The 19,719-nt window shown below is 45.3% G+C and overlaps 1 protein-coding gene across 1 annotated transcript in view; it reads left to right on the forward strand.

Annotated features, from left to right (window-relative positions):
• Positions 1 to 619: 619 nt before the first annotated feature.
• Positions 620 to 19,719, forward strand: part of UQCRC1 (ubiquinol-cytochrome c reductase core protein 1) — a 44,856-nt gene continuing 25,756 nt past the window's right edge. The window contains exons 1-6 of the mRNA XM_068252700.1: positions 620 to 728; positions 9,172 to 9,312; positions 12,832 to 12,918; positions 14,067 to 14,196; positions 18,589 to 18,787; positions 19,217 to 19,296. Coding sequence (XP_068108801.1) covers positions 666 to 728; positions 9,172 to 9,312; positions 12,832 to 12,918; positions 14,067 to 14,196; positions 18,589 to 18,787; positions 19,217 to 19,296 — 700 coding nt within the window. The 5' untranslated portion in view covers positions 620 to 665. The remainder of the gene's footprint in view (positions 729 to 9,171; positions 9,313 to 12,831; positions 12,919 to 14,066; positions 14,197 to 18,588; positions 18,788 to 19,216; positions 19,297 to 19,719) is intronic.

The raw sequence follows: 19,719 nt of genomic DNA on the forward strand, positions 1-19,719 counted from the left end.
CTCCTACTTGCTTTTTTAGGGTCACTTTACTCATACCCGGGGAGAAAACATGGCCCCACCGACTTTGGGCTGCACTGAAATTTTAATTGGTCCCACCCACTGTATGTTATGGACACGCCCACTGCATTCTGTGGACACGCCTATTTTCTGCCGCGGCGCCAACGTCCTCCTGGGGGGGGGGGGGGCGCCAAAGGTTTGGGGTGCCTAGGGGAGCCCAAACCCTAAATACAGCCCTGTGACTACTTGTTACTTTTGTTATGATAATCACCGCGCAAGGCGGTGATTTATCACTCTGCTCGCGAATGTCGGCTTTTCATGCGGAAAAAGCCTTTATGAATACAGATTTTGCTGTGTGGTCGGTAAAGTGAGCCGTTTTCAGCATATCCGCATGCGGGAATGCTTTATGAATCGAGGCCATTATGCTATTTCCACGACAGTTCCTCCTCTAGGACTCCATGAAGGCCATCAAGGTTCACAAGTATCTGTATCCTGGTAAGGCCACCACACATGACTGAACGTCAACACGACCAGGACTAAAACAAGAGCAACAGAGACTGCAGTGCCACCCCGTGCCACAGGTGTCGCTGTCCCGTAACCTTTACACAGCGCCAAGTCCTTGCTTTCTCTCCGCGCATGCGTCGGTCTGTCTCACTGTCACCTGGAAGATGGCGGCGTCCGTGTGCAGAGCCGGGAGAGAGGCGACCAAGGCGTTCCTGGGCAGCCGCTCGGTGAGTGGGGAGCGCTGGCTGGCCGGGGCTGTGTGACGGCGGGTGGAGGAGTCCGGGGAGACGTCTGGAGAGGAGCTGGAGGAATAGAGTCATGGGGGAAGGAGGGAGAGTTGTGAAGGTCACCCAGAGCCCGGCACATCTTCACCCTGCTGGGGACACAGCCTGATATTCCACCTCTCAGTCCGCCAAGCGCCTGGGGAGCCAAGAAGCAATTCCTCCCAATACTATTGGTCCCTTAGCAGAACACCATTTCTAAGTGGAGTAATGATTTAAAGTGGAGTTGTGAAGTTTTTGTGAATTTATATATTTTTAAGGAATCTTCATGATGTATTTATTAAAAACGAAACAGTGATTCAAATTTAGTTGAAGGATCATTATGTGGAAAACTGTGAAATTTAAAGGAGAACTGTAGTGAGTTATATGGGGGCTGCCATTATTGATTTCTTTTTAAGCAATACCAGTTGCCTGGCCATCCTGCTGAGTTATGTGCCTGTGAATCACACCAGAAACAAGCATGCAGCTAATCTTGTCAGATCTGACAAAAATGTCAGAAACCCCCGATCTGCTGCATGCTTGTTCAGGGTCTAGGGATAAAAGTATTAGAGGCAGATCACAGGTTAGCCAAGCAACTGGTATTGCTTAAAAGGAAATAAATATGGCAGCCTCCATATACCTCTCACTACAGTTCTCCTTCCATGTGCATAGCTTCCAACTGTCCCTCTTTTGGAGAGACAATCCCTCTTTCCGTGCTTCCTCTTTCCGTGTCATTTGTCCCTCTTTCAGGACTATCTATCTATCTATCTTCTACTAAAAATGTTTGCCGCTAAACTTTATTCCCATCCTTTACATTGATTTATTACTAATATTAAAATGTTAATATGAAGGAAAATGAACCAGGATAGAAAGGACCAGTGTAGTTTGAATTATAAAGCAACATTTTTTTGTGTTGTGAAATCTTTATGGTATGCGTGACTAGGGGCGTGATGGGTGAGGGAGGGGTGTGGCTTAAGTGTCCCTATTTCTCATCTCGAAAAGTTGGTAGGTATGCATGTCTGCATATACATGCAACAAACACAACATTTATATCACGATTTTCTCCTGGCGGACTCAAGCGCCAGAGCTGCAGCCACTTGGACGCGCTCTATAGGCAGTAGTAGTGTTAGGGAGACTTGCCCAAGGTCTCCTACTGAATAGGTGCAGGCTTACTGAACAGGCAGAGCCAAGATTCGAACCCAGGTCTCCTGAGTCAGAGGCAAAGCCCTTAACCTCCCTGCCGTTCTGATTCCTGCGGCCGTGGGAAGGTTTTTGGTTGTTGTTTTTTTTTTGCATAATTTTTTTTCTATCATGTAGCTAGCCTAGCGCTAGCTACATGATGCCCCCCTCCCTGCGGTGTCCCTCTCACACCTCTGATCGCCGCCGCCGCGCTTGCCCATAAGGAAATCCCGTTCTGAACGGGAGCGAACGGGATTTCCTTTAGGGCTTCCCCCGTCGCCGTGGCGACGATAGCGATGACGTCACCGACGTGACGTCGGAGGGAGTCCCGATCCACCACTCAGCGCTGCCTGGCACTGATTGGCAGGCTGTGCATGGGGTCTCAGGGGGGAGGGGGCCTCTAACGCGGCGGGTAGCGGCGAATCAGGGGCTTGGTGGCGATCACGTTATACACGCAGCTAGCAAAGTGCTAGCTGCGTGCACAAAAAAAAAATATGTAAATCGGCCCACTAGTGCCTGAGAAATCCTCCGCGGCGGGTTACCCCGAGCTCAGCTCAGGATTACCGCCAAGGAGGTTAAAGGGACTCCGAGCAGTGCAGTAACTATGGAAAGATGCATACCATTTTGAAGCTCTCTTTCTCCTCTTTCCAATGATATATAAACCACCCTATGCCTTTTAGTTTTCGTTATTTTCGTGATCGAAATCGCGTCTGCCATCTTGGATTCCTTATTCAGAATTGTATTATGCAGGACGACACTTTCCCCAGTGTTGGCAGCTCCATTCAGTGCAATGCAATGAAATACAAGGAACCCAGGGAGATACAATTACAAACATCATGCTGGTAGGTGTGTGGATATAATTAATTAGTTGTGGGTATGCTTAAAGGCATACCCACAGGCACTACTCGGAGTCCCTTTAAGCAGTACACTATCCAGCCACTATGCCACAGGCAAGACATATATTTGTCCTAGAGTTAAAGTAAACCAGATACGAAGAATGAAAAAGATTTTATACATACCTGGGCTTCCTCCAGCCCCATCCGCCTGGATCGCTCCCACGCCGTCGTCCTCTGCTTTCCGCAGCTATGCGAACCGTGTCCCGTCACTTCCGTCAGTCGGACCCAGTCTAGCGTAAGAAGAATGCGCTGTTTGCGTATCTCTCCAGCAGCCGCTTTTTGCTAATCAATTTCAGCATGAAATTGATCGGGAATCGGCCTGCAGTGTATCGGCAGCCAGCAGATCTCTCTCTAATCAGATACGCAGAGGGGGCACTTCCTTGTAGGCTGGCTCCGATGACGTCCGTGACGGAACCTGGTTCTTGTAGCTGCGGGCAGCGGACGACGGCGGCATGGGAGTGATCCAGGCGGATGAGGCTGGAGGAAGCCCCTGGTATGTATAAAATCTTTTTTTATTCTTCATATCTGATTCCCCTTAAGTGCTCTGTAAAATGCCTTGTTCCTGTGTCTTTGTTACTAAGGCCTGGTACATGTGTACATGTAATGGGTGCCGTGGTAATTTGGACATTGGGGAAAGCACTAGGCACCAGTGGGGTGACATTTAACATTAGGGGGATAGCGTTGAGTTACTGATCACTTTTTGCTAATCAATTTCAGCATGAAATTGATTGGGAATCGGCCTGCAGTGTATAGGCAGCCAGCAGATCTCTCTCTAATCAGATTTGATTAGAGAGAGATCTGTCTCTTGGTCCAATCTGCCCATCATCGCTAGATGTATGGCTACCTTTAGCGCCAAGAAGATGCCGGCACTATATAAGTACTAAATAATAATAAGACGCAGAACACTCCAGGTGACGTCAGCAGTAGATAGGACGCCTGCGGCGAGGGCTGCGCAGGCGCAGTGACTTGCGACATTAAACTCGCAAATTCAGGAAGTAAGCCGCGGCGGGGGACCGTAGAATCGTTTTGTCCCGGTGCGGACACAGGACTTCTCTGCAGGTAAGTTGAAATCATCATTTTTAATCGCCTTACAGTACTCCTTTAAGTGTATGGTTGCCAGTAGCATTGAGTGCCATCTACTTCTGTCTCTTCATATGCATATTCTGGCTATTGAACTGTGCCATTGCCATCCAGGGAGTGCTTTTTAAACTAAATGTAGTCCCTCCCATGAGGAAATTCACTAGTCCACAACTTGTTTACAGCGAACTCGAGCCAAAGCTTGGGTTCAAAAACTGATACTTACCATGAAAAGAGGGAAGCCTCAGGATCCTATTGAGGCTTCCCTGGAGAGATACATAGAGGGTGCACTTCTCCTGCGTAGGCTGGCTCCGATGACGTCAGTGACGGGACCCGGTTCTCGTAGCTGCGGACAGCGGAGGATGGCGGAGTGGGAGCGATCCAGGTGGATGGGGCTGGAGGAAGCCTCAGGTATGCATAAAATCTTTTTTTATTCTTATCTGGTTCCCCTTAAGTGCTCTGTAAAATGCCTTGTTCCTGTGTCTTTGTTACTAAGGCCTGGTACATGTGTACATGTAAAGGGCGCCATGGTAATTTGGGCATTGGGGAAAGCCACTAGTAAAATATTGGCAAAATTACCGATATTCTACTATTAGGCAATTGGTAATACAGGGAAAAACTGGACTTCTTTGACAAGACAGACAAGACAAATAACATTTATATCTCGCTTTTCTCCTGGCGGACTCAAAGCGCCAGAGCTGCAGCCACTAGGGCGCGCTCTGTAGGCAGTAGCAGTGTTAGGGAGACTTGCCTAAGGTCTCCTACTGAATAGGTGCTGGCTTACTGAACAGGCAGAGCCGAGATTCGAATCCTGGTCTCCTGTGTCAGAGGCAGAGCCCTTAACCATTACACCATCCAGCCACCAACTCAGGGGGGGGGGGGGGGGGCGTTGGAAGCCCCAGGTAAGTTGAATCTTTTTTTTAATTGCCTTACAGTACTCCTTTAAGTGTATGGTTGCCAGCAGCATTGAGTGCCATCTACTTCTGTCTCTTCATATACATATTCTGGCTATTGAGCTGTGCCATTGCCATCCAGGGAGTGCATTTGAAACTAAAGGGAGTCCTCCCATGAGGAGATTCACTAGTCCGCAACTTGTTGTTTACAGCGAACTCGAGCCAAAGCTTGGGTTCAAAAACTGATACTTACCACGAAGAGAGGGAGGCCTCAGGATCCTATTGAGGCTTCCCTTAGCTGTTGGAAGCCTCCCGTTGCTGAGCATGGCTCCCCTACAGGTTGGGGCCGCGTGGCTCCCCTTCTGTGTCCATGGCTAAAGCCTGCATGCGCAGTAGCACGGAGCCAAGTTACCGGGGTTTAGTGCGGCTGAATGGCAGACCGTGGGAGGACGGCGAGGGACTTGCACATGCTTATGGGGCTGGAGGAAGCCCCAGATAAGTATCGAATTTTTAGCTGTCGGTTTCTTTAAAAGGCCATTCAAAATGCTCAAGAACTATAGTTTCAGACAATCGTTGTTTCAAATGTGTACGAGCCTTAAGTCATAAACTATCATCTATCTGATATCTGATAAACTTTCCAAAATTTCACTGTTTCCCGTGAGAAGATGTCAATAAAAGATCCTGGAAACGCTTTTGTTAGGTGGAATTACTGCACATACATTGGATCAGTTGTCTGAAATAACAAGTGCTGATAACTTTGGGAGTTTCCAGGGAAATATGCAATTATTTAGATATTTGGGGGCTTTTTAGTGCTAATTATTTACAGAACTTAGGCTGGGAATCTGGGAAAAAATCATGACTTTCACTTCTATAGGATACATTATGAGTTATTATACTGTTTACCACTAAGCGGGAATGAGATAATTGGTTTGACCAAACCATGGAATCCTTTGTTTCAATTTAGACGGGGTCCTTTTATGGTCGTTTTCAGCCATGGGTGTCAAAATAAGTACCATAGATCCTTCCCAAAATCTTATACCTTTTTCTGTACGCTCTCAATCTCCATTCCACTCTCCAAAATAATATACAATCCTTCATCTGGGCATTAGTAAAACCTTACCAGCACATAGATATGATGGTGGACTTGGCGTACCCAACCTATCTCTATATCATAGAACCGCTGTAGCCTCTCGCTTACTAGCTCTATATAAATCCCAAGATGACCTTCTTTGGACTTTTTTGGAGATCCCAGACAGTCACCCTATCAAACTCCATACACTCCTGTGGATACCTAAACAACTTAGGTCCAAGCACCTTTGCCCCTTCCTTACCTCAGACCTAGCCGTTTGGGACTCCTTTAGATATTCAGGTGGTCTTCAGTCCTCCCACCTACCTTTATGCCCCATTACCTGCAACCCTTTCTTTCCACCTGGCCTTGACAACCCAAATACTTTTAAGTGGTGGTCTGAACACCAATTTCTCCTGTTTAAGGACTTCATTAATGGCAGAGGACTTCTCTCCTGGCAAGAGATCAAAGATAAACATGACCCCCTTTCCTCAGAATACTTTAACTTTCTACAAATAAAACATTGGATCTCTATCCTTACACGAGGCAAGGAATTTCCACTACTCCCCACTGCTTTTGAGGGTATGTGCCTGAGAAACCCGTCTGGGCCTGGTTCAATTTCTGCGATTTATTCTAAGATCTCTCGTTTGGATTCCTCCAGGTCACACCCCTACATTCAGAGCTGGGAAAAGGAGCTTGGGCAGCATAAGGATCAAGAAAAAACAAGGAACACCAAGAGCCCCAATAGTGTAATATGTACTGGTAAATGGTTACTAGATAGAGTAAATATTAATACTCACAAACTAGGGTTACCATTAGGCAACCACTGTAAAGGCAGGTGGGAAGATTTTCTTGACCCCACTCAGGAATAAGAAGTCGCTCTCTGTAGATGAGAAAAAGGGGGTTCAACCCTCCACCCAGGGTGGACTCAATATTATGCAGGAGAACAGAGGCGCCAAAAGGATAAAAGGAAGCTAAATGAGCTTAAAAACCAAATTCTTGGTAAATAGAGGAGGTAGTGGTGGACTTACCTCCTCCAAGTAGACACACAACGACTGTAGTAAACACAGTCAATATATTTTATTTATAAATTCCAAATATGCAACGCGTTTCGCAGGTTTGATCCCGCTTCATCAGGCAATAACAACGGAGCAATAGCTCTTCTACTGACCACATATGCTATTGCTCCGTTGTTATTGCCTGATGAAGCGGGATCAAACCTGCGAAACGCGTTGCATATTTGGAATTTATAAATAAAATATATTGACTGTGTTTACTACAGTCGTTGTGTGTCTACTTGGAGGAGGTAAGTCCACCACTACCTCCTCTATTTACCAAGAATTTGGTTTTTAAGCTCATTTAGCTTCCTTTTATCCTTTTGGCGCCTCTGTTCTCCTGCATAATAAGGATCAAGAAGTCTGGGTTGATTGGCAACGGGTTGCAAGCTGCTCAATGAACGTTTTCGCTATGGAATCAGCATATAAAGTCTTAACTAGCTGGTACTTCGTCCCGGCCAGATTAAATAAACTATCCCCTACCCTCGACTCTAAATGCTTTAGAGGTTGTGGAAGGGAAGGCACCATGTTTCACATTTGGTGGCAGTGTCCCCGGCTTACCCGTTTGTGGAGTAGAACATTTGGCCTCCTACAGTCACTATTCCATACCACTATACGCAAGGATCCATGGATGGCTCTTTTTTATGGCAAGATACATGGGCTCACAGAAAACCAAAACAATCTTGCCTCCTTCCTTTTTCTCTCTACTAAAATGACAATAGCTAAGAATTGGAAGAAGACACCTACAAACTTTTTAGAAGTTAAAGCACGCATGTCAGATTTTATGGTTAATGAAAAACTGACAAGTGTTCTCCGAAATACACACAATGTTTCTCCGCATATGGCAACCTTGGATTGACCTTGAATTCCCAAGTTTAGATACTGACCTGTATACTACCTGTTGAGCTCGCGTGCATTCCATAGGACTCCTTTTTTCTTTCTTCTTTCTCCCATCTTCTTCTCAGATCTACCTCTTCTCCTTCCTGCTCTCTTCTGTTCCTCCTCGGCTTAACCTTCCCCTTGGGTAAGAGGTGGGGGCTCCTTGGGAGAGGGTGGAAAGAATTTCCTCTTCTCCCCCTGATAGCCCTTTTCTGTGACCACTGGTTCTCAGATCTGGTCGTTGAGAAACCTTCCAGGTTTAAGCGTTCATGTTATTTGTTTTTATGTTCTGATTTGTACATGTCCATTATCTTGGTTTGTACTCCCCGGTATATGATGCCACGCGCTGCCGGGTCGTCTCCCAACCATGGTTCAGTTTATCTGAGTGCCCCCCTGTGCGGCTCGTACCCACTGTTGTGTTAACCATGTACAACTGTTTGACCTGTTTCCTCTTTGTGTGTGTTGTTTAAAAATTGTGATAAAAATATTGAAAACAAAATAAGTACCATAGATAACATACTTATTCTGGAACTAAGCATTTAGGGGGTCTGAGCCTGAAAATACCTTACGTAAATATGTATAAAAGGAACCTCCCCCTGAAGGGAGGTATGTAAATGATGGGCTTTTGGTAAGGGGGGGGGGGGGGAGTGCGTTAGCGCCAATTTACTTACCTACTGGGCTGCTTCGTAGCCCCACCATCTATATGAGGACAGGTTGGTCCTTGCGTTTCCATTCATGTAGGACACACTCTAGATGAGTTTGGTGGTTGTGGTTTGGTTCCATTCCAGTGTAAAACTAGCCTTAAAGAGGAACTTCAGCCTGAACAAACTTACTGTCATTAAGTTACATTAGTTATGTTAATTAAAATAGGTAATATAATCTCTTACCCACCCTGTTTTAAATGAACAGGCAAATGTTTGTGATTTCATGGGGGCAGCCATCTTTTTGGTTGAAAGGAGGTGACAGGGAGCAAGAGACACAGTTCCAACTGTCCTTTGTCCTGATCACCCCTCCCAGCTGCGGGCGCTATGCTTCAAATCTCAAATGCAAAATGAAAAAAAAAAAAATTTGCGCCAACAGCAGAATGAGAACATCATCAGAAATCCCATCACGCTTTACACAGCATCAGGGAAAAATGCCCGGGCAGTTTTTTTCTGTGCAGCTGAAAATGAGGCTTGGGTAAGAAAAACAAAGTTCTGATGCTGTGAAACTGCACCAAGCCTTTTCAGTGCTGCTGAGTAGATTTTAAGGCTGGAGGTTTATTTTAAAGAAACGTTCATCTTTATTATTGCGTGAGCAACATTGAGAGAATAAAAATAATGTGCAGCTATAATTCATAGCAGATGTATGTTTCTTTCTTTTCAGCCCGTGGTGTTGGGTGTGAAGAGCAATCTCCGTGCCGTGTCCTATGCTCAGGCTTTAAGTAACGTTCCCGACACACAGATCAGCACTTTGGACAATGGACTACGCGTTGCCTCTGAGGAATCCAACCAACCAACCTGCACAGTAAGTACACATTCCGTGCTAGAGGTGTCCTGTCAGGTCACTCAAAGTGACATCGCCAGTGCCTGAGAAACTTCAGAACTGGTTCTCATTTTACACTTTCCATTTCCTCTCACATGAGTTGTTAAAGATAAATGTCTGAGATTCCCTGAAATTTAGTGCTCTGCAGAGATTCCCCTAGATTTGGTGATCTGCAGAGATTCCCCTAGATTTGGTGATCTGCAGAGATTCCCTTAGATTTGGTGATCTGCAGAGATTCCCTAATATTTAGTGCTCTGCAGAGATTCCCTGAGATTTGGTGCTCTGCAGGGGAGGGGGGGGGGGGGGGGGATGAAGACAATGTGGGGTGGGGGCAGATGCGGCGTCACAAGGCCGTTTCCTGAGAGGTAATCCTAACATCCTAGTAATCCTAATTTTTCCTGTTGGACTCAAAGCATTCAAGAGCTGCAGCCACTAGGGCGTGCTTAAGAGGCCACCCTGCAGGGTTAGGGAGTCTTGCCCAAAGACTTCTTACTGAATTGGTACTGACCCTAGCCAGGATTCAAACCCTGGTCTCCCATGTCAAAGGCAGAGCCTTTAACCAGTACACTATTCAGATTTATCTCTGATCAGATTCGATCAGAGATCTCTTGGTTGATCTGCTTTGGCTTCAATTTACTAAGATCATGCTGGAGATAATAAGGCAAGAGAAAACTTGCCACCACACAGTGAGGGTTACCTTATCACTTCATTCCTTAGGTTACCTCCTCTGTAGTTATTTTCACACACAGTTAACAGCCTGTCTTTAACTTTAAAATTCTGTAGTTATTTTTAGGATTGAAGAGTTAACTTAAAGTGGTCTAACACCCAGCATTTCAACTTTGCTTTAAAAGATTGCTTACAGCTTATAAACTATTATGCCAGATTTTTTTTTTTAGCAGAAATTCACTGAATGGATTAAACATGACATTTTAGTGCTGCATTTAGCTAGAAATGCTCCTCGTGCTTGCTTGTTTAGTTACAAATGTATCTATCTACAATGTAACAAACAAACACTGCTCTGAGAGAACAAAGAGGGCTTCCCCGGCAGGCTTTTCAAAGGTCTATTTGTATTACAAATAAAGATACATTTTGTAACTACAGATAAGAATGGATGCGGATTCCTAGTTAAATCCAACACTAAAATGTCATGTTTAACCCATTCAGTGAATTTCTGCTTAAAAAAAAATCTGGCATAATAGTTTGTAAGCTGTAAGCAATCTTTTAAAGCAAAGTTGTAATGCTGGGTGTTAAACCGCTTTAAAGACAGAAGAGTTAACTTTAGGTTTGCCTGAGGTAAAATGTTTCCTGAATACGACATGCCTCATCACCATGGTGATAACTCTAGAAACGTTATTAAAGACAGGAGAAAAGCTTAGTGAATTGAGGCCATAGTCTGATGTATTGGCTCCTTAAGATTGTTCCATGTGCAGCGCCAGGAATCCTATGGGGATGGGTACGGCGGCAGCCACTGGTTTCTGGTGTGGAGGATGAAACCTTTTCTGTAGTCGTGAATCGCACTTCAGCATGTGGGGGGATTCTGAGTAGGGATGCTCTCAAGTAAATCCGAGTGCCTAAGAACTCGGATTCGTGATTTTAAATGAGCATTAATTACCGCAGGTGTGGAGCGGGGACATAAGGGGTTATTTACCTATAAGGCTGCGTCCTCCCTGCGCTCCAAATAGGATGCACACATGTCCTATTGATCGCGTTGCAAGCCTCGTTGCAGACACCTCCTCCTTCCAGCTTGCAGGAGGAAGTGTGTGTGTGAGGCTTGCAACGCGATCAATAGGACTCGTGTGCATCCTATTTGGAGCGCAGGGAGGACGCAGCCTTATGGGTAAATGACCCCTTATGTCCCCGCTCCACACCTGCAGTAATTAATGCTCGTTTAAATCACGAATCCGAGTGCTTAGGCACTCAGATTTACTCGTGAGAGCATCCCTAGTTCTGAGTATGTTGAGGTGGAATTGTGCTTTTAGTACAGTTGGAGTTTAACCCTTCTGGACTAACAGGCTCTGGACCCTTAAAGGGAACCTAATCTGTACTAAATAAAGAGTTTCCTGGACTTACCTGGAGCTTCTAAGCTTCTACCAGCCCCCACAGCTGTCCTGTCCAGTGGCGGTCCTCAGCGATCCTCCGTTCCCCTGCCGCGGCTTAGTTTCGGTACTGCTGACTAATAATCAATTAGTCGGTGGTCCACTGCTCCTGCTTTATTTAGTACGGTTTAGGTTCCCTTTAAGGACGGGCCTTTTTTTTTTTTTCTTTTTGTGATCACTGTGATTGGCTCACAGGGATCGCGGGGGCAGGTGCAGCAGTGACAGTATGGTGGAGGTGCGTGGCTATGTCGTGGCAGGGATAAGAGACAGTGAATGGGGCGTAGATTTCAGTCACATATGTCTGGAACTGATTAAGAAGCTCCATCTGAAATGGCAAATCTCAGTCTTAAAAATTGCTTGGTGTTTCCACTAGTGATGGTAACTATTGAGTACGTAGCTACTTTTAATTCAAATGTAATTAGATTCCGCTGCCGGCGGCAGAGGGGTGGTTAACTTGCTTATGCTGCCCCCTATAGCTAATGCGGTCCATGTAACTCTACTACTTCCTCCTTCAAACCCGGAAGTGACCGCAGGTGGAATGCATCAGCTATAGGTAGCGGCATAGGTAAGTTAACCCCCCCCCCCCGCCAGGGGCAGCGCTATCTAATTTTAAATTTCGATTACAAGTAGCTACATACTCATAGTTACCATCACTAGTTAACTTTCCCTAAGCAGTCGTGTTATTTTAGCCACCTTCCGACCGCCCAACTCCGATTGGCGTCAAAGTCCTGGAGGCGGGGTCAGCAGGGAACGCGCGCTCACATGCACGTTCCCTGCTAGTAAACATAACGGGGATCCGTGATCAACTTACCAGCTGCAATGGGAGCTGGCAGGCTATAGAGTAAAATGAAGTGTACATGCTAACCGTATGGCCTATAAAAAGTAGGAAAACATGTTTTAATTGAATATTATGTCAGGGTTTTATACCGCTTTAACTGTTCCTCCTAACGGCTCCCAATCTAATCCCATACATAGGCTGATACCTATGTATGGGTAGTAAAGTGTATGGATCACAGTCTAGGGCCAGTTTTAAGGGGGAAGGAGAGGGAACATAAGAAATGGTCTGTTTGTTTGTTTTTGTCTATTTTTAGATGAAACTGATCTTTTTTAATTATTAAAAAAACAAAACTGTTGATTGCAGCAGCAATCAGGGACCACAAAAAGAATGCCCTATTAGTGGGAAGAAAAGGAGGTAAAATTCATTTGGGTGCTAAGTTGTATGGCCAATCAATAAATCGTTAAAGCTGTGAAGTGCTGAATTGTAACAAATCGCCTGGTCACTAAGGGGGTATAAACCTCTGGTCCTCAAGTGTGTAACATGCACCTATTGGTTTTACATTTGGTCTGAGTGTGTTCTTGTGTGTGATGCGTTACTGCTGCTTGATGATGAGTCTCTGTGTTCCAGGTGGGCGTGTGGATCGGTGCCGGAAGCCGCTATGAAACCCCTAAAACTAATGGAGCCGGGTTTCTTGTGGAGCATCTGGCATTCAAGGTGAGCTTATGTGCGTCTCCATTCATCCTGCGGCTGCTTATATACAGAGATATGGCCACAGCTGCAGCGCCCAGTTCATTGTAAGACTGCTTATTCACATTAAAGTGGACCTGAACTCCGAACTTCCTCTCTGCTCTAAAAGATAAGCAACAACATAATAACCTTTAAAGAAAAACACTTTTGTTACAGCTGATACAAATCCTGCAATACACATGCAATGTTTCTACTTCCTGCTTTTATGGAAGCAAACCTATAGTTAACATCCTGTACTTTCAAATGAGCTTATCTGCCGTGGCAGTCAGGTGACACAGCTGAGAGATCAAATTACAACTTGTGATTAGACACAGAATTAGACAGGATCTCTAAATACATACAGGGTGCATTTCTCTATGCTTTCCTTCTGTCCTGTGCAAGAGTTCAGGTCCACTTTAAGCTGGAAGTACACCTGACTAATACCACAGCTAGTCAATGGGATGCCAATTTTGCCCACTTGTAACTTTAAAAAGAATCTGTACTCTAAAATTCTTACAATAAAAAGCATACAAATGTATTCATTATTTTATCCTGTACCCCTCTGTGCTGTTTCTGCCACTCCCTGCTGCAATCCTGGTTTGTAATTGCCTGTTTTAGGCAGTGTTTACAAACAAGACATGACATGTGATAGGCTGAGAGGAGCTCAGTCCGTGACTCACACAGAGCCTGGAGGGGGCGTGGAGAGGGTGTGTATAGCTTCTATCCTATCACAAGCAGCCCTGCACATTCCTGCCTCAGTGCCTGAGCCCGGCAGAGCCGACAGAGGAGAGAAGACTAGATTATATAACGGAGATAATACAGCCACTTTGCAACTAGGAAAGGCTGCAGTAAGACAGAGCACATTACAACAGGTATAGGAACTTATAGGATAAAAGAAATAAGGCTGAATATTTTGTGAGTCTCTTTAATGCAAACCGCCTTGGGTTCTCTTTAAAGATAATCGTGAAAAAAAAATTGCTAAAAAAAAAATCGAAATTCAATATTTTCCTAAAATCGTGCAGGCCTACGAGACTCTACTGTATTGGTGTAAGTTGTGAGCAGCACACTCCATTTACAGCTTCTGATAAGTCATGGAGCCATTTCTCAACTAGGGTTGTTTTATTTGAATGATGCAGGGAACCAAGAAGCGTCCCCAGGCTGCCCTGGAGCAAGAGGTGGAGAGCATGGGGGCCCATCTGAGCACCTACACCACCCGGGAGCAGACGGCCATCTACATAAAGGCGCTGTCCAAGGATCTTCCTAAAGGTCAGAGCAGTATAAAGCCTGCTTGATTGTCACAGAGTAAGGATCATAAACATGTAGCAGCTTAGTTTATACTACAGGAAGAACTGGTTCTGTACCTAATCACAAGTTAAAGAAAAGTTGTTTACTTATTTTATGCCTTCTATATAACACAGACACTTTTCTCCTACTGTGGTTTCCATAGAGCACTGAACAGGTGACCTCACACACTCAAGCCAGATGCCAAGAACAACTAATCATATGGTCTGAACCAAGTTTAGATACAGTTCAAATACAACAGTGGCTTTGAACAACTGTACCATTTTTCTGTCGTTTTTCTTTGCAATAATCTACAGTCATTCCATTTCTCCTTAAAGGTGGCTCCTAATTAAACTGAACCTGAAGTGAGAGGGATATGGAGGCTGCCATATTTATTTCCTATTAAGCAGTACCAGTTGCCTGGCATCCCTGCTGATTTCTTTGGTGGCAGTAGAATCTGAATAACACCCCTGAAACAAGCATGCTGCTAATCCCAGTCAGATTTCAGTCAGAGCTCTTTAATTGCATGCTTGTTCAGCGTCTATGGATAAAAGTATGGATCAGCAGGACTGCCAGGCAATTGGTATTGTTTAAAGAGACACTGAAGCGAGACTAAATCTCGCTTCAGGTCTTATATATAGCAGGGGCACGTGTGCCCCTGCTAAAACGCCGCTATCCCGCGGCTTAACGGGGGTCCCTTCACCCCCAACCCACCCCCCGCAAATGTTGGTCGGAAAATGGTCGCTGGAGATATCCTTCCTGGAGGCAGGGCTAACGGCTGCAGCCCTGCCTCCCAGCGCGTCTATCAGACGCGCATCGCCGCCTCTCCCCCGCCCCTCTCAGTGAAGGAAGACTGAGAGGGGCGGGGGAGAGGCTGAGATACGCGTCTGACAGACGCGCATGGGGCAGGGCTGCGGCGGTTAGCCCTGCCCCAACCAGGAAGCGCTCCCCTGCTGCACGGAGGGGGTTTGGGGGGACAGGGACCCCCGTTAAGCCGCGCTATAGCGGCGTTTTAGCAGGGGCACGCATGCCCCTGCTAGCTATGAGGTCTGAAGCGAGATCTATTCTCGCTTCAGACTCTCTTTAAAAGGAAATAAATATGGCAGCCTCCATATGCCTCTCACTTCAGGTTCCCTTAAAAAGTAGGATTATACTCCAAAAACTAAAATTTCAGCAACTACTCTTCTTTACATAAAAGAACATTTGAAAGCATTCCAAAGAATTCCCTGTGTTTAAAATTTATTTTTACTACATAGTGTCAGGAATATAGCAGCTAGTTATGATGCTGATAATGTTAAGGATAATACAGGAACATATTTCTTTCATTTTTCTGACTGTGATGTCGGCTACAGCCTTTCTGGCTTTGGCGAAAACTGTGTTTGCTGTATGACAATGAAGGTCTTTGAGCTTTTGTAGTCAGTTCCTCTGGAAGTTGGATGCTGCTAATTGAATCTCCTGGAGTACATTTGCATAGAGGGAGAACAATAGCGGACAATCTCGGATGTGATTGTCTGTGTCTGTTTACAGGCAATTACAGGCAAACTGCTACCTGTAACCAAAATGCAATCTTTTGATGTATGGACTAGACCTGTCGAACTGTAGACGTCTACCTGTGGGAATTGGATTTTGAAGGAACTCAGGATTGCTTTGAAGTCAGCCAGGTGTGACAGGAAAAGCCTTGAAATTCGCATGTCACAGCTAGCCCAGATGTGACAAGTGGCTCGGCAGACCGTGATGTCACAAACGGGGAAATTGCGTTAGTTTTAGGGAGGGAACATTCAATGCCCCAGGCCCCAAATGGGCCTATAAGAGCCTGCACAGGTCCTTCACAACTCGTAGCTCTTTGGAGATAGCAAAGACGCTAGGGCTGCCCAACTACTGGTCGAAAGCGGCGTTCTCCCGCCAATGACGTTCAGACAACGCTGGTTACGTTTATTCTTCCCCTGTTTATTTTGGTAAGCAAATAGCTTTGTGTGTATCATAACTTTTATTTTGTAATTTTTACTTTGCTTTTGTAATCTTTTGTATATATTTTCTGCATTGTTCCATTTTTTTTTATCTGGAATATTAAATCGTTATTTAATAAGTTTGACTTCTGCTGTACTAAACTAACACTCATAGCCTAGAAGAGTCTGAAGTGTAACTGTGTATAAGTCCATGCCTGATTTTACGTTTGAGCAACCCTACCGTATGAAATTGTAATTGCATTGTCATATGTTGGCCTAAAACGCGCAGCTGACCCAACGTACGAAAACGCCAGTGCGAGTAGCTCGACAGCAGAGTGGCTAACAGTATCGTTCGGAACGACTGTTAGTGGTTTTGCTTCACTACAGTGTAAGATTGCAATTGTGTGTGTGCGTGGCGTTCCCGTATTCGGCCTAAAGCGCATAGCTGACCCAAATACGAAAACGCGGATTGCGCGCTGAGCACTCGACAGCCGAGTGGAAGTGTCTAGCAACAGTTAGTGGTGGCAGTGAGAAGTGTTTAAGGGGTCCCAGCCTTGTTTGTATCTTGACTAAGGCCGCTTCCCCTCTCGATCTGGTCAAACCCGCAGTCGGGAACCGTATACGCAGGCGTGCCGCGGGCCGGTTCCTGACACATAGAGCAGTAGAAGCTTACTTATCTCTTTTGTTATTGGCAAAGACAAGATTCTTCCTTTTGCATGTGTCTTCACTCTGCCCCACTCCTTTTCTGCTGAAGTAAATCAGCTGCTGCCAGGGCGGTGTCTCTATTCAGCAGAGTGAGGAGGGAGGCGTAGGCACAGTGAGATTCTTGCCTTTGTCGATAACAAGAGAACAAGCTTTTACTGCTCTGCAGTGAAATTAAGCATTTTTACACACAGGGAACACTTTGGAATACTTTCAAATGTTCTGTTATGTAACTAAGAGTAGCTAATGTAATGTTAGTTTTGGGAGTATAACCCACTTTAACTATTTGCCGACCGCTCCAAGCCGTTTGGTGTGAACGCGGTGGTAGCCCCAGATCCGCTCAATGTCAATTGGTGTGAAGTCCTGGGGTGGGGTTTTGCAGGAGATCACTGCTAGGAGACTTAGATGTCGAAACTGCCATCTATTTACACTGTACAGCGCAGCGATGTAGGGCTGTCCCCCTGGGAGGCACAGAAGCGATCGGCGGGAGGGCTGGCTATAAAGGCAAAAAAGTGAAATTTATTTTAAAAATAAAAACGAATACATAAAAAAATAAACAAACGGGTCGGCAGGGATCAGAGCCCACCAACAGAGAGCTCTGTTCGTGGGCAGATAAGGGGAGGTGGGGGGTGATCACTTGTATGCTAGGTTGTACGGCTCTCCAGCGAGGCCTTAAAGCTGCAGTAGCCTAAATTGTAAAAAAAATAGCCTGGTCACTGGAGGGGGATGGGGGGGGGGGGGGGTAAGCCTACAGGCCTCAAGTGGTTAAAGGACAACTTAAAGAGACACTGAAGCGAGAAAAAAAAATGATATAGTGAATTGGTTGTGTACTATGAATAATTACTAGAAGATTAGCAGCAAAGAAAATAATCTCATACTTTTATTTTCAGGTATATAGTGTTTTTCTAACATTGCATCATTCTATAATATGTGCAGATTACACAACACTCAGCATTCAAAATGAGTCTTTCAGAGCAGTCTGTGAACTAATGACCTCTCCTCTAGCAGAGAAAAAGTAAATAGTCCAGGAACAGTTGAGATAATAAAAGTCAGATAACAGCCCTCTACACGAATAACTTAGTCGGAGAGCTTAATGGCTTGTTTGCATAGAGATAACAACGGGAGTTTCTCAACTCTTCCTGTACTGGAAACAATTAGACTGATGTATCTGATCTTAATGTTTTATTTCTTAGCTGTACTACACATACAAATCATATCATAATTTTTTTTTCGCTTCAGTGTTTTTTTAAATGAGAAGAATATGGTGGCTGCCATATTTATTTTCTTTTAACAATACCAATTGCCTGGCAGCCCTGCTGATCTATTTGGCTGCAGTAGTGTCTGAATAACACCTGAAACGATGTCGGAAACACCTCATCTGCTGCATGCTTGTTCATGGCTAAAAGTATTCGAGGAAGAGGATCAGCAGGACAGCTAAGGAACTTGTATTGCTTAAAAGGAAATAAATATGTCGGCGTCCATATCACTCTTGCTTCAGTTGTCATTTAAGTCAAATAAGTTCCTGGCCTATTTTATGGACAGGTTTTTAGAGTGAAATGGAAGCCAGTTAACCTGCCACTGTAGTTTTGCATTGTGTGAAGAAACTGGACATTCCAGAGGACAGCCACATAAACACAGGGAGAGCATATGAACATATGTATGAGTTGTGCAGTACACACAGTGATTCCCCTGTAAGCAGGAAGTAAGGATCTCCTTGTATTGTCTGCAGCGGTGGAGATCCTGGCGGATGTGGTGCAGAATAACAGTCTGGAGGATGCTCAGGTGGAGGCGGCCAGGCAGGTGATGCTCAGAGAGATGCAGGAGATTGAGCACGACTCCCAGGAAGTCTGTTTCGATTACCTCCACGCCACAGCCTATCAGGGCACTCCTCTCAGCCAAACCATCATCGGTCCTTCCACAAATGCCAAGTAAGTGGCTGTCCTATATCCTCCCCTTCTGTGTGACATATAACCCGTACCCTGCCAACCAATGCCCTGAATATGCAGTGGCTGCATAGTGTACTGGTTAAGGTCTTTGCCTCTAACGCAGGAGACATAGGATCAATTCTCGGGTCTTCCTGGCTGTTTAGCAAGCACCTGTTCAGTAGGAGACCTTGGACAAGACTCCCTAACACTGCTACTGCCTATAGAGTGCTTCCTAGTGGCTACAGCTCTTGGCACTTTGAGTCTGCCGGGAGAAAAGTGTGATATAAATGTTCTCTGTCTGAAGATTGTTTTGTAATCTGAGTCTGTGCTTTTCCATGTTGTGTTCTCTAACTGTAATACACTGTAATACATGCAGCTACTCATTGTATATGTAAGCACCCTAACAACCGCTCTTTATTTATTGTGCTGCAGGAGGTTTACTCGGGCTGATCTTCTGGAGTACATCAACTTAAATTTTAAGGCTCCCCGTATGGTGCTGGCAGGAGCTGGAGGTAATGTTATACATTAACATTAAAGTAATTAATGCCACCTTCAAGCACAGATCTTAAGGTACCATCTAAAGGTAACCATACACTATGACAATTTCTATGACAAGTTGACCGATTTCCACCCGAAATTGATTGATTCAGTCAATCTGTCCAGGCAGAAAATTAAGCTCGATGACGAGCGCATCGTTGGCTGTATTCGATATGGCGAAGACCGACGCAGCAGTAATATCACCTGTCCACAGCGCGAGTCCACAGGTCCCTGCAGTATTACTTCTTCCAGCGTCTTCTCTTCACTTCCTGTCCCACCCTGTGAGAAGGGCAAGTTCAAACAGTAGAGGGTGCTCTACTGTTTGAACCTCTACTTGTCAGGGACAGCACAGACCCGGGGACTCGTGCCAGCGGACAGGTGATATATTGCTGTTGGTC

The sequence above is a fragment of the Hyperolius riggenbachi genome, chromosome 9, assembly GCF_040937935.1.
Source record: "Hyperolius riggenbachi isolate aHypRig1 chromosome 9, aHypRig1.pri, whole genome shotgun sequence".
In the NCBI taxonomy this organism is placed as follows: Eukaryota; Metazoa; Chordata; class Amphibia; order Anura; family Hyperoliidae; genus Hyperolius; species Hyperolius riggenbachi.